General features: G+C 50.0%; 1 protein-coding gene across 4 annotated transcripts in view; it reads right to left on the reverse strand.

The window, feature by feature from the left end:
* Positions 1–9,480: 9,480 nt before the first annotated feature.
* Positions 9,481–22,970, reverse strand: part of TBC1D16 (TBC1 domain family member 16) — a 34,184-nt gene continuing 20,694 nt past the window's right edge. For 2 of the 4 annotated variants that reach the window (XM_069872717.1, XM_069872720.1), the window contains 9 exons: positions 19,902–20,099; positions 18,849–18,996; positions 17,632–17,799; positions 16,803–16,951; positions 15,469–15,603; positions 14,173–14,359; positions 12,894–13,073; positions 12,239–12,385; positions 9,481–11,707 (listed from right to left, as the gene is read on the reverse strand). In XM_069872717.1, coding sequence (XP_069728818.1) covers positions 11,462–11,707; positions 12,239–12,385; positions 12,894–13,073; positions 14,173–14,359; positions 15,469–15,603; positions 16,803–16,951; positions 17,632–17,799; positions 18,849–18,996; positions 19,902–20,099 — 1,558 coding nt within the window. In that variant the 3' untranslated portion in view covers positions 9,481–11,461. The remainder of the gene's footprint in view (positions 11,708–12,238; positions 12,386–12,893; positions 13,074–14,172; positions 14,360–15,468; positions 15,604–16,802; positions 16,952–17,631; positions 17,800–18,848; positions 18,997–19,901; positions 20,100–22,970) is intronic. The other 2 variants (XM_069872718.1, XM_069872719.1) reach the window with 2 other exon arrangements.

The raw sequence follows: 22,970 nt of genomic DNA on the forward strand, positions 1-22,970 counted from the left end.
TACACATCAGGCTGGCAGATATGCGAGTGGCAAGCTTCATGCAAGTGTATTTTTGGCTGAACCAAGCTGATGTAGGACCTTCTGCAACACAAGCTGAGGACCAGAGATGGGAGGTGTTCAGTGAGCTGAGGTCCAGCAGATGTGCAGTCAATGCAGACGGACCAGCCGGCTCTAGAAGGCAATAATAGGTAAAAATTTGGATGCAGAGAGATTCTGGGGGTAGCAGGAGGATTCATTCCCTCAAGGGTCTTGCTCCAGCTCACCTAAGGGATGTCCTTACCAGCAGGGACTGAAATACTGGCCAAAGCCCAGAAAGCAGAGTAGAGACAGGCAGGTAACAGACCTGTCACAGAAGAGTGAGCAATTTATGAAGAAATCCTGAATGTGCCCCGGTGCTGCTGGCTGTCCAGGGTGGGGTGTGAGCCAGCCCCGAGGAATGCGAGGAAGATAAACAGAGAGAAGGAAGGGCGATTCCCAGGTATCAAGGTGGGCACTGCTGAGCAGCGGGGCAAAGTATGAAGGCTGAAAAGCTGAGGCTGGGCCACAGGACATGCTCCCAGCCAGTGAAGAGGATGGAGTAGGGGAGCTCTTCCCAAATGGCTTTTATTGGAGTCTTTTGAGGCAGGTTGGGCAAGGGCTGGCAGGCTCTGCTGGGACAGGGAGCTGGTGCAGGAGTGCTGCTGTTGCTCCTGGGTGCTGGCTGGGATGAGCTGTGGCAGCAGCCGTGTCCTTCCCGAGCCCGCGATGCTCAGCTCAGGCCCCCTTCCCAGCACATCCAGCAGCTTCCTTACTCCTGCTGCAGCTTGCAAGGCATTTTTGGCAATGCAGGCGTGTAGCACTAAGCCCAGCTGCAGCCATTTCAGACCTGGCATTAGACAAAGCAAAGCAAATCCCCAATAACAGCATCTCCTGCACCCCTAGAGAGGATCCGCGTGGGTCTGGGGGCTGGCGGGTGCAGGTGGGACTGGCTGCCTGTGCCCATTCAGCCCCTCCTGGGCTAGAGAGGACACGGGGCTGATTCACCTCTTGCTTTGACTCCTGCTTACTTAGGTTCACACTGTTCACTCCCCGCCTGAACGGCTAATTTAAGCCCAGCAACAATGGGCCATCGATTATTCCATTATATTTCCATCGGGCCTGACTTCACAGCTGGCTCCTGGAGGGGCAGCACGTGTGGCCTTGGCAGGGGCTCTGTGCAAACAACCCCTCGCTCGGTTCTGCTTTCTGGAGCCCTGAGGCCGATGTGCCAGGCACCCCTGTCCTCTAGCAGGGACCAGCATCGCAGAGCCCCTATGCCAGCGATGATGCATCTGGAGGGGAAATGACCCTTGTTTCAGGGGACCCCCCTACCCCTGGAGGGCTCTCGGGGGCCATCCCACCCCTGGCAAGCTCAGAGCTGGCTCCAGATGTTTGCATGAGTGTGGGGACCGTGTCCTCTCTGCCCCCCACTTTCTGTGGAGCTGTACCCTCCCTCCCCAGGTCCTGCCCTGGTTGCTTCCCCCACCAGGCATGGCAGAAGCACTGCCTGCCTCTTCCATTCCTGTGTGCTGCCTGTGAAGTCCAGGAGATGCCAGGTGATGGGTTCTTATGGGCCTCCCCACCCCATCCCATCCCATCCCATCCCATCCCATCCCATCCCATCCCATCCCATCCCATCCCATCCCATCCCACCCCACCCCACCCCACCCCACCCCATCCCATCCCATCCCACCCCACCCCATCCCATCCCATCCCATCCCATCCCACCCCACCATGTCCTGTGCAGAGGAACAGCCCCAAGAGCACCAGGTCTCGCGTGTCCATTTTTTCCTGTGTCACCACTCTCAGCCCAGCTTTTTTTTCTGAGTCTTTTTATTACCCAGACTGCTGATGAGTGATTTTTCAAGAACAGAAAGCTCAGCACGTGTGGACCCTCACTGACTGCTCTGTGGTGCCCTCCCCATGGAGCTCCATCTCTGCTCTGCCCCACGTATCCGTGATGCCTACAAGCATCCAGGTGCCATGGAGCATCCCTCCAGCAGCAACCACAGGTGAAGGGCTGGGTCAGGCTGTGTTTGTGGTGTCAAAGAGAAGAGTCGGCATGGTCCTGGGTGACCCAGACAGCTATGTGGGCCCCCAGGTAGGGCCCCCAGTCTGTTCCAGCTCTCAGTTGCCCACTCCCAGTGTGCTGCTTGTGCTTGAGGCGGCATCTCCAAAGCAGCACAGTGAAGCGGTGAAGGTGATGCTGCTGTGTCTGTGCAGGGATGCTTCGCCTGCAGATCTCCTACCTGCGTCAGCAGCTGAATTCCCTGGTCTCATTCCTCGCTCTGGCAGCTCCTTAACTCTTTCCTCCCGGCTGCTGTGCTGCGAGGAGGCACGGCGGAGCACACGGGCTTCGTGGAGAGGCACACTAGCTTGCTGTGACCCCTGTGGGTGAAGACTGGCTGAGGTAGCCGGGTCTGACCCTGTTCCCACACACCTGCAGGAGTGGACGCAGCATTTTCCAGCTTGGGGAAGCTGCTCCGCACGCCACTCAGAGCCACCAGCTCTTCACGTGGCACCTGTTTCCCAGCCCAGTCCTGGCTGTACCACATCCCTCTGCACCTTTGCAAGGTGTTGCCCTCCCGAGCCGGGGCTGGGGGCTGCTCCAGGGGTCAGGGTGCACTCTAATCCGTGGGGAGAGCTGGCAGCACGGTGGCTGCCGCTCACCAAGCACCTTCCCAGCACATGCACTGGGGCAGATTTATCACCTTGGCAGGAGGACCAAAGGCCAGCTGGTGTTTGGGCTGTTTCCAGTCCCAACTTCCCATCCCATATGCAGGAATTGGGTTTGTACAGCCAGGATCCATCTACTGGAGCTGATTCGGGCTGGTGGTTGCCTTTGCTCCCTGGCATGAGTGGTACCAAAGGGCTCTCTGCCTTCATCTGCAGCAAGGGGACATGGTTTAGTGATTGATGGGAATGGTTGGACTCGATGATCCAGTGGGTCCTTTCCAACCTAGTGATTCCATGATTCTATGGGCTTCGAGCAGTGCCAAGGGTTCAGCATCACACAGAGGGGTGGGATCATTCTGATGGGGTGTTTGTCATCTCTCCACAACGCCTGGGCTGTGGCAGCTCCCCGCTCCAACCCCATGCCTCCCCTGCATCCCAGGATGCAGCGAGCAGAAGGAGAAGAGCATCTTGGTGCTCCTGGGAGGCTGCTGGGATTCGGCAGGGATGGTGGCCTTAGCATCTCTGGTGTCCCTTGAGATATGAAAGAAAGTAGCTGCTGAACTGCAAGCGGCTGCAGATCTTGCCGGCATCATCGCTGTGGAGCTCTGAGCACGTGGACTGTCTGGGACAGGCTGGTTTGGGGCTTGTGTAGAGCATCATGGTGGCCAAAGGATGGGATTTGAGGGCTGTTCCCACAGTGGGTCATGTTCCCTGGGCAAAGCAGTGTTGTTAGGGCTGGGCTGAGTCTCAGGGTGACACTCCTTCGGAGCCCGGGCTCCATGTCGAGCGAGGGGCCATTCACCACATCTCCAGGTGTTTTTGGCAATGTGGCTCTGCCTCCCTCCAGGAACTAGGATAGCTGGAGCTGTTGGAAGAGCAGAAGCCAGGGGGAGGTCTGCTTGTGTACAAACACCAGCTCAGCACAAGGAAGAGCCAGAATCCCCTCCGGGGCTCAGCCAGGCTGGGGAGGAGACGAGCGGCAAGAGCAGGGCTCAGCAAGGCTCTTCCCAGCATTGCTCCTGGGCCCATTGGTTTAGCATTTTGGTTTTTAAACTATTTTTTCTGTGTTGTATGAGGCTATGAAAGGCAAGATCGAATCTTGGCTCAGCACAGGCAGGATGGAGCAAACCTCCTCCCCAGCCCTGGCTGTGCCAGCGGCTTGCTGACCTCTCCAACGTGCGAAAACACCTGAGAAACCTCTGGAGAGCAGAGGACTTTAGCTGACACCCACTGCCCAGCCGCTGTGGCTGAGCCGCCTCCCCAGCAGCTCCGCCACCACCAAGGTTAGTCAAGCATCCGCCGTAGACAGAAGCAGCTTAACTCGTTTGTGGTTCCTGAAAGACAAACCTAAGCCAAACAAAATCAAAAATCCCAGAAGAGTCTTTAGTCTGCTCCTCCTCTGGGTCCCTGCCGCTGCTTTCCCACACGGAGCAGGAGCTTTGGCAGGGACTGAGCTTGCAGCCAGCTGAGTTTGGATGGCACATCTGGGCGCGGTGGAGGGTCGAGGGCTGCTGGAGAATCTCTTCAAGTCACCAAAAAGCAACAATAGAAGTGCCAGCTGACAGCAGGTCCCTTTGACTGGCTTGTCTCAGCTGTCACTGTGCTCACTCTGGTGGTTTTGGAGCACGGCTGGTGTTGCTGGATCAGACAAGGGCTCCAGGAGACTCGGATGGCTCCCCGTATCCAGCCAGGCTGCAGACAGACCTTGAGTCTCTGAACAGCAATTTTCCTTTGTGGAGAAGACCTGGCACGAGGACAGTTGTTTGGTTAATTCTGCTTAAAACCTATGCCTGTAGTAGAGTTGCTGTTACCTTGTTGGGGTGCACCTCCAGGCCTCCAAGCCCAGCAAAACACATTTTGGGGTGCAGCCAGAACAAACAACAGGGTGGAGCAGGTCCTGGTGTGGAAACGAATCCTGACTTGGGTGTTCACACTCACACATTGCCACCTCAGGGGTGTCCCAGGGGCTTTGACAGGAGGATGCATTATGATTTTTCTTTTTGTACCATGGTGTGGCTCTATTTATTTGCCAAGATGCCAGATTAATGAACAGAATAGAGCCAGGCTTACAAGCGGAGACAGAGGAAAATCCCAACCTCCTTTGATATTCCCTTCCTATGAGACCAGCTCGGGCTTTGTTTTAAAGGTGAGCTGCAGAGCATCAGTTTAAATGACAGAAGCCTGCAGACAATGAGGGGTTTGGAAACAAACCACCAAAGCCATGAGGGTGGGCACAGAGGCTGGGCACGGATCCTTCTGCTTCCCAGGGGCTGAGCGCAGCCTTCCAAGAGAGGGAAAAGGGGCTGGGGACAGTCCCTGCCCAGCAGACAGCTTGCCTGGCATAGCCCCTGCTTCTGTCTCCAAGCCCTGGAGAGCTCAAAGGCTTAAAAGACCAAAATCCACTCTGCAGAGAATCTCTCCAGCACTGCCTCTATCAGTTTTATTTCCTTTATCAGTTGGAAGCATATCATCTATTTTAACCACCCCTGGGCTGAAGAACAGGGGTGACATTTGCCCCCTCAGGACCAGAGAGCAATGTTTGAGAGAAGATGCTGCTCCACATCCACTGCCCAACCAGGAGAGCCCTGCAGGTCGCCTTTAGCAAGCGACCCAGTGAGAAGCATCTCGCCCCAAAAACCAAACCAGCCTGTTGGGTTCATTACCGAGACTCACTTCATGACAACATTACCCAAATATTTTATTATTAAAGCCAGCAGCAGCCAAACACACACTGCTCTCCGCCTGGCAGGTGAACGTGCTCTTACAAAACCGAGCTGGAGAAGCCTCTCCAAACCACGGGATCTTCAGATAGGTCTTAAAATAGAAAATGGTGTCAATCTCGCTGGCAGATGGTGGAGGAGCCCAGGGCTGAGCGTTGTGGCACCTCGGAGTGCTCTGCCTTGCCAGGAGCCCCAGCTCTGCCCCAGCACTCGCTGCAGCTGCTCCAGCATCCCCATCCCTGCGATGACGTGGGGTAGCTGTCTGGGGAGGGCAGTCACTGTCCTGTAGACCTCATGCTGCCAGAAAGGAGTCCCACGGGCACTCATGGAGCTCCTGCTACATGCCCAGACACTAGATTTCAACAGTTAAGGTTCCACGCATAACACTTGACCACCCACAATTTCCAGACTACAGCATGAAAATTGCCTAAAAATTGGGTTTTTTTGAAGGCAGAAACCCTAAGCAATATGAAGAAGAGGCTGATTCCCTGGCTGAACATCTCAGGAGATCGTCCTTACACTCTGCTCACCCTCCTGCTCCCCCAGGTTCTATCAGCTGGGGAGGAGAAGCCACAGGCAGAGACCTCCAAAGCAGAAGGACACGGTGGCCAGGAGCAGCGGTGATGGTCACCAGCTGCAAGGTGCAGTCAGAAGACAAGCTCTGAAAAAAAATCCTTAGAAAACTTCAGTCTGAGGAGGAGGAAAATGAACCATGACCTCATGCACCTGCCGTGAGGGATGTGGGACACGGTATAAAACCTGGCTCCGCAGCAGGTACGGCCCGAAGGGAGGCCAGAGGCCAGAGCTCAGCTCTGTTACCTGGAGAGGTTTTGAAGTCACAGAGCCTGAACCTTCAAGGCAGAAGTATTTTTCAAAGCCCTTGTTAAGCTCGAACTAAGAAAGAGTTGCCTTTCATAACTACAAGAAGAAATGAACTCCATTCACAAGTGGCAATTTTTGGGTACGTGGATGATGTTGAAGCTCTTGGCTGAAGCACAGGCTGCAAGAAAATCGGCCACAAAAATATTTAAGAAGCTTCCTCTAAATTTTCAGCCTTGCAGGCCGAGCAACCTAGTTCTGGAGCAGCCTACGGGGAGAGGAGGAAGGGGGGAACCTGGCAGCTTTTGGGGTGCGTCTCGGGTTGGGAAAGGGATGGACTGCTGGACTGAGACCAATGGCTTGAGATTTAACACGGCCAAATGCCGGGTCCTGCACTTGGGGCACAACAACCCTGAGCAGCTACAGACTAGGAGAAGCCTGGCTGGAAACTGCCTGGAGGAGAAGGACCTGGGGGTGTTGGTTGACAGCAACTGAACATGAGCCAGCAGTGGCCCAGGTGGCCAAGAAGGCCATGGGCATCTTGGCTTGGATCAGAAACGGTGTGACCAGCAGGTCCAGAGAGGTTCTTCTCCCTCTGTACTCGGCACTGGTGAGACCGCTCCTCGAATCCTGTGTTCAGTTCTGGGCCCCTCACCACAAGAAGGATGTTGAGGCTCTGGAGCGAGTCCAGAGAAGAGCAACAAAGCTGGTGAGGGGGCTGGAGAACAAGAGGAATGGCCGAGAGAGCTGGGGGTGTTTAGGCTGGAGAAGAGGAGGCTGAGGGGAGACCTCATTGCTCTCTCCAACTACTTGAAAGGAGGTTGTGGAGAGGAGGGAGCTGGGCTCTTCTCCCAAGTGACAGGGGACATGACGAGAGGGAATGGCCTCAAGCTCCGCCAGGGGAGGTTTAGCCTGAACATTAGGAAAGAATATTTCACAGAAAGGGTCATTGGGCACTGGCAGAGGCTGCCCAGGGAGGGGGTTGAGTCCCCTTCCCTGGAGGTGTTTAAGGGACGGGTGGACGAGGCACTGAGAGACATGGTTTAGTGATTGATGGGAATGGTTGGACTCGATGATCTCATGGGTCTTTTCCAACCTGGTGCTTCTATGATTCTATGATTTAAACGAGAGAAAGAAATGGCACGTGGAGCCTTCCTCAAAGTGCTGCTGCGTGGAAGCAGGGCAGGGCTGGGCCAGCGCCCTGGAGCGCGATGTGACCATGAACCGCAGCTGGCCAGACTGGTCTATTTTTATGACCCAAGCAGAGAGACATGGGGATTAATCAGCCAACCCACAGGGGACAAGCTAAGTTGGGTTTTAAATTCTTTGGGGCTTGTAATAACTCAGGTGAGCCTCTTTGTTCTTGTGAACTGTAATTTTTCATCTGACAGACAGCGTCCCTTGAACAAAACAGCCACGTCCCAACACACCCCATGCCTGGGAAGTGAGACCAAGCTAACCCCGCTGCGTCTTTGCTCCAGTTCAGACACGGATTTTCCCCCAGCGCAGGAGAATCCAGTTTGGCTGAACATCACTGCTCTGCACCCAGCACCACTCCAGCGACCTTGGCCATCTGCATGGTTATTGCTTAATTCCAGGGACAAATCAAGCTGTTCCATCAATCCCTGCCAAGTGCCTGTGTGCAGGGCAACTGGCTCCCTCCTCCTGCCCTGGGAAGGGACAACTTTCCATGGCCATCCCTCTATAGGGACAACTCTCTGCAGGCAAAACTGTCCGTGGGGAGCCGTTAGAGTTAGGGTTAGGCTTAGAGTTAGGCTTAGGATCAGTTGTCCGCGTGTAGACTTTTCCCTGTGGACAGTTGTCCCGTGGAGAAGTTGACTGCAGAGAGTTGGCCATGGAGAGTTGGCCATGGAGAGGTGTCCTAGACCATCCAGCCTCAGGACAGTGCAAGGTAGCCCATGCGCTGTGGGACAAGATATGGGGTACCATGGTCCTGTCTCCATCCTGGGAGGTGTTGGGATGTGCAGTGTACACTGCTCTCCTTGGCTTTCCACACGCAGGCGATCGGGTTGCCCGCTGGGATTACCAAGTGTAGCGTTACCATGGCCAGGAGCGAGGACTGAGTTTTCTTTTTTTGCCTGCTCACCCTGTTCCCTTTCCCTCTGGCATCAGGAGGCAGAAGGATGTGTCAGCTCAAGGCTGAGTCTAAAGAGGCTTATGCTGACTATTTACCTTTGCAGGGTTCTATTTTTGGCTGCTCAGCTGCAGTTAATTCAATGAACAGGGCAGCGATTCAGCAGAGAAGCCACATGAGGGTCATTGTTTCTAGGATCCACTTTACTCCTCTGCAGGCGCAAGCTTTGCTTCTTTTTTGTTCCTTGGTTTTGTTTTTTTTTTTAGATGGTGACACAAAGGAAAAGGGGATCTTGGGGACAAGCCAGGATGACCTTGTAAACCTACTGCCCTGTCCAATGTTTGACTTGTTGCCTTTCTTTCACTCCAGAAGAATCCCAAGTTTGCTCCTGACCCTGCCCCAGCTGCTGCCAGGTTGGCTCCACACACACTCCTGTCCCCGCAGCTTCCATCCAAAACAAGCTGGGAAATTTGTGGGTACCCGGGGTGAATTTAACAACGGCATCATGAGTGAGTAGGCTTGAGACTGGAACCAAGACACCTGGGATGTGACCGCTGCTGGTAAACAGGAGTAGAGAGACATCTGAAATCTCCCGCTGGCAGTGGGACCTGCAGGGGACAGAAGGCACAGGAGAGCTGGCCGGAGGGGCGCAGACACGCCGATGCCAGCGCTGCACTCCCACCAGCTGAGCACCACCACAAACAGCTTTTTCCACACACTGGAGAACTGCAGTGCCGTCTCTTTTAACTAAACCAATCCACATTGTTGAATGACATTTTAATAGTGGAAAAATAGTGCTCAAAATCATCTACTTCATCTCTTCCCATTGTCTTCTACTGGCTGGGAACGACTGCTGAGGCAAAACCAGCTCAGGATCCTCTGATCGGTGTTTGCTGGTGTTTGCTGGAAGCAGCCGATGAGCACAGTGCCCAGGAGAGCTCGGCCACTGCCACTTAGAGCTTGTGTCTAGATGAATACATTGAGTGCTGCCACATGTCCCCAGGCTGAAATCAGTGGAGCCTGGAGAGGGCAACGCAGACCCAGCACCCAACATACCTCCATACGGCTGCAAAAGGAGCAGCTCGATCTGTGGGGACGGTGCCTATCCATGTGCTGTCCCCCATCTATAAGCAATGTACCACACAAATGCCTCGCACAAACTTTTATTATTCACTGAAACATCATCAGTCTTGAAGAACTCCCTGCTTCGCAGCAAAGCAGCCACCAGCCCTTTCATGAGGTGTCATCTCCTACAACCCTGCAGCCTTGCAGCCACGGTACCTCTCGATACGGGGCTAATTTGAAGGTGAGCAATACTGCAGGAGGTTTCATCGCTGCTCTCATCAAGGGGAAGGTTTTCATCCTCTGAATGAGAGGAATACAAATCAAGAGCCAAACCGTCTTTCTGCCACACAACAGCCAGTCTTTCGCATGATGCCTGCACAGGGTCTTCCCCTTACGAATGCAGCGAGCACTTGGTTTGTGTTGGTTTTACACAAAGCATCCCAGTTGCCAGCCACACCTCCCAGCAGGTATGGGGCACGTGGACTCCAGAATAGGTTGTATATAAGGCCGTGAAGAAAGATCCTTAGAGAAATCAGTTTGCTGGATGCAGGAACCGGTTGCAGAACTACGCACGAGGAGATGGGGTTTTCCCACACGTGCTGCTAGTAGGACAAACAAGGCTGATTGGCAGAGCCGAAAAGTGAGCACAGACTTCCCTCCTTGGCAGACCAGGACACAGCTGTGTGAGAGAAGCAGCGTGGTTGAAGTGAGAGGGAGCAAGACAACTGGGAAAGGCTGCCAGGCTTCACACGCCGTGCAGAGGGATACAGCAAAGCTGGCACAGCCCACTGTCACCTCACCTCCTTGTTCATTCTCACAAGGAAACCAATTCCCTTGGCTCTGTTTGGCACAAACGTTGGCTCAGGACACATCTTTGGATGCCACTGGATTTGGTAAGGACATTTGGCAACACGGCCGCGCTCAAGGCGCCGGCTCCACTTCTGGTTGGCAAGTTTTTTAGAGGACAAGAGGAGAAACATGCTGTCCTTTCAAAAATGCTTCAGGGGAGACCTTTATCCGAGACTGAGCTCAGCAAAAAATGACTGCAACAAACCAAGTTTCATTTTCACTTTGGGATGGGGAAAGGGTGCGCTGCTGGCACCAACTGGAGAACCTAAAGCCTACATGGAGTGTACATGCTACAGTCTATGGTAAAGACAGGTAAGGACAGTAAATACTCAGTAATTGAGATGAGCCAAAGGAAAGACGTTGGGAAACACACTGGAAACGGCAGACTTCGTAAAAAGTGTCTGAAGTCCACAGTTGCCAGTATAGAGAAACAGCTTTACTGTGATGTTATGAAGAAGTAAACGTTGAGAGGTGTCCGTGAAATACCCTGGCTACAGAAAAGCAGTGCTTTAAAACCTGTGGCCGTACACTTTCTGTACAAATGGGGAAAAAAACCCATGCCAGCCAATATACCATATAAAAAAAAGGAAAGGCGAGAGACAAGACCTTGAGGTGACCAGCTCTTCCTCGTCAACGAAGCAATCCTGCAGTCCTAGTAGTCTGCAGGTTTATTTTTGGCAGATTATAATTAAAATGGTCTTTATGGCTTTAGAGAGAAGCCACTAAGCTGCATGTTTTGGTTGAAGCAGAGGGTGCTTGTGTGGAGCGCTCTGGACAACGGGACATCGCAGAGAGAGGTCTTGCCACAGCCCTGCTGCTTTCACCTGACCCACAAACGCTGCTCGTTGTACTTGGCTCTCTTTAGTGTTCTCCTTTCTCATCAGCAAGTAACAAATTTCTGGTTGTTAACCAGTCCAGTCCCAGAGGCAGAATAAAAAGTCCTTGTTAAGACCTAGAAAAGCTTCATGTTTCTAACAAAATCAGATCAAAACACGTGCAAACACTGTTACTGGTTTGATGTGTTTCGCTCAGGTTCCACCACCAGTGCACTGGAATTTGCTTTCCCAGTAGAGGGATTCCATTCCTCGTCCAATCTCCACTTTTCAGTCTTCTCGGGAGCCTCGACAAGCTATCGCTCCATTTTTGTCTGCAACATTTTTCCCTATGCACATCCTTCCCACCCTTCCTTCTTCCGCTGCCACACCCTGTTCCTTTACAGCTACTTTCGGAAAGCAAAGACGTCCCGTGTTTTCAAGCCTTTCTTGCCTTCGCTTCCTGGTTTAGGAGAAGACTCTTCCACCAGTCCCCCGTAGGGGCAGCTCTCACACTCTGGGTGATGGCCAGAGCACTCCACCGCAGGGATGAAGCCACTGTCCCACATTCCTGTCCCACACAGCTTGCAGAGGTCATGCAGGCTGCAGGGGATGCGGGGCAGCAAGTGGAACTGATAGAGCAGGCTCCTTGCCTAGAGGGGAGAGAGAGAGAGAGAAAAAGTCATTCCCTCCTCACCGAGGGGATGGATATGGAGAGCAGGGGTAGCCCATGGCCTCCTCTCCCACCCTCTTGTTTGGTTACTTTATCATAGTTAAAGATTCAGCAAAGGAGCATCCCTCCTGGATACAAACCAGAAGGTTAAACGAGGCATTGGGGACACTGTCAGGCGCAGGCGCTGCTGCACATTGCAGCCCAACCCATCACTCCTAGTCTCAGATGGGCTGGGGATCATGGCACGAAGACAAAAAGCTCTGTCTGCTGTTTCCCTGACCCTGTGCAAGGGTTATCCCAACCATGCCGTTACCTCCTAAGAACTCTACAACTACCCTTGATCTCTTCAAAATTTATTTCCAGGCAAACAGCAGCATCTTACCCCTCCAAGTAGGGACAAGCAGGGGATACAGGAGATGCAGAAGATGAAGCACCAGACCCCGATTGTCTCAATGCTCTGACACATCTCCTGGACGTGAGACTCAGCCCCCATCAGCACACGGACGTTTACCTTCCTGAGTACAAGTTCTCCATTCATGTGCATAGCCAGGTTGCCGAAATGCAGCAGCATCTGGTCAGTGGCCAGTTGTTGTTCGATGACATCGTCCCCATAAATCACCACGATGGCCACACAGATAAAGAGGTGGAAATAGTCAGTCTGCAAGGAGGAAACAGGAGCTGGAATAGAGCAGGTGGAGGCAGAGACGTCTGACAAACTCCCCACCCTCCACAAGCACGTCCTTAGTGAGATGCTTTGCTCCTTCCAGATTTGCCTACTGGTACACAGAACCAGAGCAGAAGGCAAGTTCTCTTCCCTTTACAGCACAGCAGCAAGGTTGGCACTACAGCTTTTAAAGCAGACTAGTGATTTTTGGGAAGACATTTTCCAGCTGTGTAGCAGAAGTCTGAACTTCACAAATGGATGTTCAGCTTTTTCTGAATAAAACCTCCTTTTGAAGCCCAGACATCCTCAAAATCAGAGAGGCAGGTCTCCATCCTCCAGCTACACAGATAAACCTCTAGTCACAAACCCTCTGCAGCACCTAATTATTTTGGATACTTTTCTGCCTTCGTGGAAATTCTGCAATGCTTGTTGAGAGGGTGAGGATTCAAGGAAGGACACACCGCTACCCAACACGCGCTGTGCCCACCTCCAGCTCTCTAACCTGATAGTGAGCCCAGCACGCTTCCCACATGCGCAAAGCCTCAGCATCTGGAAATTCCCGTTTAAAACAGAGGAGGATCCAACGGTGACAGAAAAGCATCTGCAGGCCATCCTCTCCCAAGGAAGAAAGATGCTGGTAGAAGCGCGGATGCATGAGCCGTAGAAGCTCTCGCAGGTACATCTGGAAAAGATGCTCTGAGCTGAGCCACCGCCTCGAGCACAAGGTCTCACGCCGCCCTCGCCCTCCATCCCTGGAAGCTCCCTGCCGTGTGCCAGCCCTGGGCTCCCACAGAGCTGGCCACAGTTCTCTGCTGTCACAAAAAATCTCCAGCTTTACAGCCTGTTTATTACAGCACAGCCAGGAGCACGCTCGGATCTACCATTAAAGGCCAGAGCTCACAGGCCACGGCAGCTATTTCACGAGGAGGGTGAAAAGAAAATCCCATGACAGCTAAATTGTGAAAAGAAATAAAAAGATTTGGGCTGAGGGAAGTGGCTACAGCCTTAAAAACTAGAGCAAAGAAAGGAAATAGCTATCTCTGGCAACATTTCATCTCAATAGAGGCCGAGTAATATGGAAGTGATGTTGAAAGCTGTGCATAAACTCATATATTAACCACCTGCACCTCACCAGCAGACTCTCCAGGGCTTCCATCACAAGTTTATCGCTTTAAATTGGTGCCATAATGACCCAAATTGTTCAGGTTTAGAATGGATGTTAACCAGAACACAGTCTGTTAACTGACAGTCATGTTAAAAATGAAGAAGTTCTCATTTTCAAACAAGATCACCTTATTTTAAGAAACGTGTCAGATATATAAGGCTGATCAATTGGATAGAATTCTAAAAAATCTATTCATGATATTAAGACCTTAAAAAAAAAAACCACAAAGAAGAGGGTTGCAGCTCAGGCAACTCTGCCTCATTCACACCAAATGCAGAATCAGGACAACAATGAACCAGTGAGTCTTCACTGCCTGAGAGAAAAGCAAAGAAAGCAAGCAGTGTCCTAAATACATTTGATGACAAAAGATTCTTTGAATCAGCATGCTTTAGCATAGCCAAGGTAAATTTAATCTGACAATTTATTGGCTATAATGGCCTCAGGAGTGCCCAAATCACACAGGATCAATTTTATCCTTCGGATATTTTGTGCCTCTGGGGTGCGGTTCAGCATGCTGGAAACAACAGCCCAGGTAACTGCTTTATGGCATTCTTCTACTTTAACTGAGGAGAAAAGCTGAAAACAGGACTAAAGAGAGCTCAGGATTCAGCCTCACCAGCTGCTTCTCCATATCCTCATCCCGGGGTGAGCTGACGAAGATCGTGTTCTGCATCAATCCTACAAAGCACCAGAAAGTATCCGACTCATCCAGGATCTCTGCCAGGAGTGGGGCAACCAGGTCGGACATTCCCTGGGAGTATCCAATTGTTGGGTTAAATATTGCATAGTTCAGCAAGATCCTCCTGGAGAAGAGATGGAAATGGAGAGGTGAGACATGAAGAGGGCACACGACAGCTCAACACAGCGCCCTTTCCTTCCACCCCAACTCCCGCTGTACACGAAAAGTGCAGAAGAGCAACAGATCAACCCTGCTGTCTAAAGATTGATTCACAATTGCACCCGGGGGCTCATGAACTTTTGAGCATCTGTGCAGCATGTTCTATCCCACAGAATCGCTTTCCCTAGCAGAACTATACCTAGATACATAACAAAGGTACACTAATGCTATACCTAACTGGAACTCTTCTTGTTTTTAAGGATTACAACATTTTGTATCAATCCAGAGAGCTCTGAACAGCACACAGCAGCCTAAAACAATGGATTTAAACAGAACTCCTTAGGCTCCTGTTTTCCAACTGCAGTACAACCCACTGGGAGCACTGCAGTAGGAACAAGCAACACGGTTCATCTTGGGTACAAAGACACACAATGCGACTATAAAGTGCCTTAACACATACAGATAAACCCTGCTGCAAACATCAGTCCAGTGAAATAAACTCGAAGATGTTTTGCATACAGCCATCAAAATAAGAAAAAGGAAATGATCACTTAAAAATGCTAAGAGGACAGAATTTAAGACTCCTAAGAAATTAAGGGTCCATGAGTAAGGAGAGCTGATGCCTCCCCATCCATGAGGCTCCAAGCTATGGTGTTAAATGAAATTTATGTGTTTTTTAGGCACGCATTTACAAGTCACACACCCATGAAGTAGACTCTAGCGTGCTTGTCCTCCACCCCATCAGACCACAGACCCAAACAACTGCCTATAACCCTGCTGCAGTTCCCATGACCCTCTCATAACCACAGAAGGCTCAGACCTCTTCTATGCCTACGCATGCAGGGAAGAGGTGAGATGAGGCCAGGGTTGTTATATTGAGAAGTAAATGGCTAAAGCAGCAGTGAAAGCACTGGGGAAGAAGTGGTTGTTTCTGCATCACTTGGTACCAGTCACCACGCGCGTGGTGCTCTTCAGTATTCCCAAGGCAGTCACTCAGGCAACCTGGGTGCTCACCCAGTTTTCTACACTTTCAGCAGGATACATTGTTTGGGACACCAGAATCAGACACTTCACCTCATAGTTTCCACATTTGGGTTGTCCTCCCCTCGAAAGAACTGGTTGCTGCGGTCAGTCCTCACCACATCTTTATCCACCGTGAACTGTACTTTACGCCAAAAGTCCTTCTGTTCATCTGGAGTCATTGAAAGCCTGAAAGTTGAGCAGGAACACGAGAGTGTCGGCAAGAGAGGAATATGGTTGCCACAAGGAACAAAAAGCTTTATTTCAGCTTTAGTTTTCAGAGAAAAACTATTTCTGTAGAGAGACGTCTCATCAGCTGAAAAACAGACAAGCAGGTCTGTCCAGGACAGCAGATTTTCTGTCCAAATGGATTACTAGGAGCCTCTTGGGTTATAAAGGGATGACACGATGTGTTTCCTACAATAAACTCCACTCCAGAAGCAGTCAGTCTATGCTCTCCTCTGCTCCTTGTGGGCAGCACATCAGAACTCACCACTCTGTTGTGATTGTTTCCTAATTAATGATACTACTGTCCCTCTCCAGCTTAAGTGTATTTTAAAATGTACAGTCCTTGCAGTAATAACTTCTTGAATTAGATAACCCTTCTTGTTCCCTATTTTAACATCCAGATTTATTTATAAGGGGCTGAAGAACAGGCCTTATGAGGAGCGGCTGAGAGAGCTGGGGATGTTCAGCCTGGAGAAGAGGAGGCTGAGGGGAGACCTCATTGCTCTCTCCAACTACCTGGAAGGAGGTTGTGGAGAGGAGGGAGCTGGGCTCTTCTCCCAAGTGACAGGGGACAGGACGAGAGGGAATGGCCTCAAGCTTCACCAGGGGAGGTTTAGGCTGAACATTAGGAAAAATTTTTTCACAGAAAGGGTCATTGGTCCCTGGCAGAGGCTGCCCAGGGAGGGGGTTGAGTCCCCTTCCCTGGAGGTGTGTAAGGGACAGGTGGACGAGGTGCTAAGGGGCATGGTTTAGTGTCTGATGGGAATGGTTGGACTCGATGATCCGGTGGGTCTCTTCCAACCTGGTGATTCTATGATTCTATGATAAAGAAATAGAAGATCACATTTTCACCTTCAGTGTCCTAAACCAAGCACTCTAAGTTTGTAGTCTTACCTATGAGATAAGCTTCCCTGCATGGTATTGATGAGCCTCTTTCAAGACCCCAAATAAGATAATATTTGAACTATATGATAACAGCTCCAGACTCTCAAGAGGTCAGTTGTGCTTCCTACACCTCTTTTACCATCCCTCTCTCTTCTCTGCTCCAAGCAGCTTCTCTTGAAGCAAAGGAGGCAGAGACTCCGTATGTCTCCAGCAGTCTGATATCAGATATCACGTCTGAGGAGAGATGAGCAGGAAAGGATGAAGCTGATCTTTACCTTTTCTCCTGGATAGCAAAGTACTCTTTCCTCTTCTGCAGTCTCAGTGCCTCCCTCTCTTCAGAGGTGGACTCGTAGCTGTAGTAGTGCAGGAGAAAGGGCCACACCTCCCCACGGATGGAAATATCAATCCCACCAAAGAAAATGGCCTGGAAGAAGGAGCAAAAGTTATGACTGGTACAGTTTTAACATTCCCAAAAATAGCAACAAGAAACTGCCCTCTACTATGCTTTGGTGGCTTTGCAGTTCTTTCCTGACAAGTGAGGCCTTGATTCAAGCTCCTGCAATTTGCACATGTTTAGAGGGAAAGTGCTGGCCTTCTATTCCCAGACGAGACACAAATCGGGCTCATTTCAATGTCAATAACCCCCCCTGGAGAGGCTCTATGATTAACGTGTCGTTCTCATGTCACGGCTTAATCCCCTATCTTGGAGACACTGCATTTCACTGCAAACTCCTCTCTCGAGACCTGGACCAAGTGCTCCCCTGCAAGCCCTGCATTATTTCATACAGTAATCTCAATTTTTCCTTTCTTTGATTTGTTCACACTGCATTGTGCAAACACGTCTAGCACTGGACACTTTGGTTTCCTAATTCCAAGCGGCAGGAGAAGGCAGACAGGTCGCCCTCCTCTGTCAGGGGGGGATGCTCTACCACCCTGCAGTCCCAGCAAGACCTCGAAACCAGCACTATGTGCCAGATTTTATACTTTTAAACGCCTAACTCTTGTCATCAGCATTGAAAGGAAACTCTTGCTGCTTCCACCAAGGGACTCGGCATTCTGTGGTGGAAGAGAACGGATCAAATCTGCAGCAGCCACCCCTCTCACCTTCTGCAGCTTGTATTCCTCTTCTACCTGTCCGGATTCATTCAGGTGATGGAGCCAGGCAGACACATCAAGACGCTTGTACGTGTTCTCCTCCGGGTGGGTTTCCGAGGAAGGCAGCTTGGGACGGCGGATGGAGAACTGCATACATATTTTCTCATCAGTGAGCTGCTGAACGGGGAAAACAAAACCAAAAATTGGAGGCAGGAGCCAGAGAGAGCAGCAGAGTACAAAACCCAGCAATTTTCAGAGCAGGAAAACCTTTTTGCACGGTTCGTGTAGGATTAAGCACTGAGGTGCTGCACTTGGGGAGGGTGTTTTTTTTTTTTAATTCTAACCACTACAATAGAGGAGTGATTAGAATAATTAAAATCTAAGTACCACAAAACAGCTTTGTCTTATAAAATATTTTCTCCATTCCTCCCCCAATCTTATCCCTGACCTGAAACTGAATTAATGCTGCTTACAGCAAAACTTCACCCTGCCAGGAATGCCTGCAATAAATTACATATGATTGGCCATATACAAAGGGATTGCTGTTAGGCAAGCAGGGAACTGCACTGCCAGGCTCTCTAAGGGCACTCATGATCCCAGTACAAGACTGCAGCTGACATTTAATTTAAAAATCAAAGGTTGTTCAATGCAAAAAGTGAGCCCATGCGACCATAATAAGAAAAGCAGCAGGGGGCTCTGTGGGAAGGATGGAAATTTAAAAATCACTGTTTCTAATAAGCACATACAGTATCTTAAACAGATAATTAAAGAGCTCTTATCACATTTGTATGTAGATTGAACAAAATATGGCAGGATGCCTTGTCAAAACATTTTCCAAGGCAATGTGCAACGCTTCACAAAATGGATGAAAGACTGACAGAATTTCAGACCCACCACTGCAGGTTTCCCAGCCACCTTAAGTGCCCAAAGCAAAGTGCTGACCTGTTGGGTCCAGCAAAATAACTACTTAAATAAGTCCTCTGAATTGTCTTCCCCCATATTCCACAGGCAGAGCAGGAATGGATGAGGATGAAGTCTAAGAGAGACCTCGTGTCTGATTCACAGCTGCACCCTAAACAACAGGCAACACGTGGTTGCTTTCTACCTGACTTGGTGCCACGAGCTCACAGCTTCATTTTTCCAACAAGCTTCTCTGGCTAAAAAATTTCAGGTGTGAAACATAGGCTGGAAAATCCCTCTCTGCCCCATGAACCTTGCTCAGGTACCTGGTCCTTGAGATGGGTCTCCGTGCAGTACTTCCATTGCTGAAACACCTCGGACAGTTTATCCAGGCCACCGTGGTGAAAATGGAAGATCTTGTACTGGCTTTCCCTGCTCGCAACAACCAGCTGTCCACAGGTACATGCCTCGTCGCTGTGGGACAAAAGAAGAGGGAAGAACAACCTGCATTTAGTGGCCAGGATAATGAGAGGCCCAGCGGGAAGGGGGAACATCAGATGAGAAAGTGGAAGGGAAATTACAAAGCATCATAGCATGAAGGTGTCCCTTAAAACAGGGAACAGAAGGAATTTCACAGCTCTGGGACTCAATGATCCTTATGGGTCCCTTCCAAAAGGAAGATATGACCCTATAACAAGGCTATAGTGACCATTTTCTCCAAGAAGCTCCACTCATGCTTGGTAATGGCACTCCTTCATCCCTCCATCATAGAATAATAGAATGGTTTGGCCTGGAAGGGACTTCAAAGATCATCAAGTTTCAGGCCCCCAGCCATGGTCAGGGACATCATCATATGAAGGAATTAAATATCATCTTCACTGGGGAATAAAACCCCAAGATGTGTGCCCCAGTACACAAAATCAGCTCCTAGGGAGAAGTGGACTTGGTTGCACAGAGTTGTCTAAAGAAGAATGGAGTGAGAGCAAAAAGAGGGAGACAAAATGTTTTTAATAAATTTTGTAATAATCTGATAGCAAACTGAAGGGGCTAAGAGCAGCAAGACCCTAGAGGAGCCCCAGTGAGGGGCTGACAAGTGAGAAGTTACCATGGATAAAGAGGAGTCTTCCACACCTTCTGGTTATTTTAAACATTTTTGTTAAGATAGCTTAGAGCAACCTTTAACTTACTACGGGAAAAAAATCCTTTTAGGCCACATAACAGTAATTCAGATGCTCTCCTGGAGAAGGCTGACACTTGCTTTCCTGGAGACAAACACCAGGGAAAGACTTTCAAGGAGGATCGTGGAAGCCATCTGCCTCCAACGCCCAGTGCGCAGCGATCCAGAGCACACACAAATAGCACACATAATAATACCTTACCTAAAGAAGAGGCGAAGAGATCTCATTTGTCCCAGGTCCACTCTGAAGACACCGCAGACCTGCTCGAGGGCAAACACTTTCTGCTGTTCGTCCCATCTGGAGCTCTGCATTTGCCCGTTATTCTCCTGGAAATGGGCACTGGTGTCGAGGCTGGAGGCAGAGCTAGTGGAGCAGGTCATGCGATTGTCACACGTGTCCCTGCAGAGAAGAGCACGGAGGAAGAAAGCCAAAGATGACTGCAGTTACATGCAATACCCACAGAAGCTCTAAGTTAAAAATCCTTTGACACAGCTCTGAAATTGGAATTCAGCGCGAGTCTAAGGAGTCAATAACTGGCAGCCCACATAAGAGATGAAATGATTTTATTTAAATTAACTCCCTATTGACCCAACAAATGATCCTATTTTTGGTCTGCTCTAAATTGCACGCAGATCCGGGGAGCATCAAAACCATTCCTCAAAACACTGGCTTTTAAGAAGGCAAAATTAAGAAGCTCAGCATGGGAACAACCCAGTCTGCTCCCAGGAACAGCCCATCCCCTGCTCCTCCTTTGCAGCACAAAGACCTGGGGAGGGAGCCAGTCCAACACTGCCTGCCCTCCAGTCTGCACCACAGAGCCCTGGGCTGCAAAATACTTCAATACTCTGGGACTGATGACCCCTTGGGATGGAAAACATCGAGACATTGGAAAAAATATGACTGTGGAAGCACTCAACGGGCTGCTTCAGCAGCTCCAGCAGCACTCAGTGAATAACTTCCAAAGGAGGAGACTTGTCCCACAGCTCAAGTGACCTCCTCAGCGTGCAGCTCGGCTGCTTCATGCCTGGCCAGGGACAGGAGGAGCGAGTACATTCAGACAGCACTATGGACTAGGGATCTCATCTGGCAAATCCCCTTGGTGACCAGTGACATCCAAAGGTATTTCTCCTGAGCTCAGGTTGCCTATTATGTCTTTGCAAGTGGCCATAACAAGCCTGGATTCACGTGTATAAACTTCAGATAAATGGTTTCCACTTGCAAACTTAGAACTTGGAAGAGTTAAGGTGCAGGGAATTACACATGAGCTCTTCAACCCACCGCAAAGCAGAGAAAGTGACCCCAAGTGTTTCCCAACACATTAGGAGCTCATTGCATCTCAGATATTTATCTCTAAGAGTAAACTGAGTTTAGATTAAAAAAAACCCCACATGCCCGCCACCAGCCCTGATCCCAAAAGAAAAATATCACTGCTTCGAGAATTAAGCGAATCTGAAACTGTGACCCCTTGATTCTTAAAAAGGCCAATACATGTGAACAATCTCAGCGCAAGCTCTGAATGGGTTCCGCTGTGAAATCAGGGTTTGCAAAACAAGGCAAGTAGCAGGTATAAAGACAGCCCCCTGCAATGCCACTTTATGCAATGTTTTCTAATCCGCTTATCTAACAATGTAGGCACTGAACGCTGAAAATCACACACTCAGCATGCATCTGCAGCGCACCACATCAGTATGCTTTCCAAGCCTGGCTGCAGTGCCTCTTCCACAGGGACGAGCCTTATTTGCTGCATCTACCCATGGTTCAGGTCATTGCATTCCAATGGACAGGTCTCCGGACATCCCAGTTAGTTGTGGGTTAAATTTTTAACCGAGCCCCTTGGAGCCGCCCAGTTCAAATGGATAACTCCAAGCCCCAGTGCCCACATGCATGGGAAGTAAATCCCCGAGCCCCTCTGCAGCATTATGTAGATGAGACGAAGTCTGTTCCACTCTCAGCTAAAAGAGCGGCTTCGCTGCTCTGGTCATGACGTTCTGCTGCTTCATTTTGCTGAAAGAAAGCATCAAAGCAAAACTTGCATTCAAGCCATTCGGAGGTTGAGGTCTTAGAAGTGATGGGGCAATATCGCCATGGGAGCAGGGACCATATGGGATACCCAAACTCACTCAAAGAGGAACAAGCAGTGCACCTAGGAGGGACACTTGGATACTTCCAGTCCCACGAGCGTAGCTATACATCACCATCTGCATCTTGTGAATATTTCCATCAAAATTGTACTAGCTGTTGTGAAAAACCAAGTGTTACTTTCTGATAAAGCTGCAAAATAGAATGCTTTCCTAAAACACTCAGGATCTCGTGTTAATGCAAAGTAACAGCAGTCCTGGTATGAGATACTTGTGCTGGAGAGCTTCCTACAAGCAGCTAGTATTTATGGAGCAACACTTCAGAACAGCCACAGCTGGTTACACAGGATTTTCCTGGAAGAGATGACTCAAACCAGTTTAAACACTAAGCAAAGGCAACCGATTTTCTAACACTCTCGTAAAGATGAACTGGTCAGTACGACAAAGAGCTGGAAGACTCGTTGGCTGTGAGGAGCATTGTCCTGCGGTTCCTGTCACGGAGGTCAACCTGCCCGTTCCTCCAGAGCATCACCTCGAATGACCAGTGTCAGAGAGATGACTGCCAAGAAATTGTCCAGGAGAACTGGGCAGACTTTGATCCCGAGGAATCGTGTAGCTCCTAAGTACAAAATGCTACCACCAGCTGCGGTTACTGATGCTACATAACAAAATCTCCTTCAGATACACAAGCAGCTACCCTAAACCTCAGAGGCTAGAGAGCCCGGTCGCAAAGGTGCTGGTGATGTTCTATTTTCTGGAAATGCTTCTTCAAGATAAATGTTTACAGTTCACATTTAGCCACCAGTTACAAGCTTGTACATGCACCTAACACACGCGGAAGCAATCTGAAGCAACATGTCTGAGTGGATTTACTCTTTCTGGACAACAAAAAGCCAGCCAGTGTAAGCACGGTGCCTCAGAGTGTGCAGCCCAGGGAAATTCCAGTGTTTTCAGTGATGTAGAAGATAAGATCTGAAAGAGACATCTGTGCACCCCAAGCCCTTCAGAGGGGTTGATAAACACATACATTCATACTCAGTATAGACGCAGAGAGACTACCACCTCATACACTTGTGCACTTAGTCCCTGTGGAAATGAAGAAAAACACCTCACTGTGTTTAAAATTACCTTTTTTGTCTAAATTGGTTGAAAAAAAATTCTAATCTGTAGGATTACTTTTAAAAATAATTTT

The sequence above is a fragment of the Phaenicophaeus curvirostris genome, chromosome 19 (genome assembly GCF_032191515.1).
Source record: "Phaenicophaeus curvirostris isolate KB17595 chromosome 19, BPBGC_Pcur_1.0, whole genome shotgun sequence".
NCBI classification, from domain to species: Eukaryota; Metazoa; Chordata; class Aves; order Cuculiformes; family Cuculidae; genus Phaenicophaeus; species Phaenicophaeus curvirostris.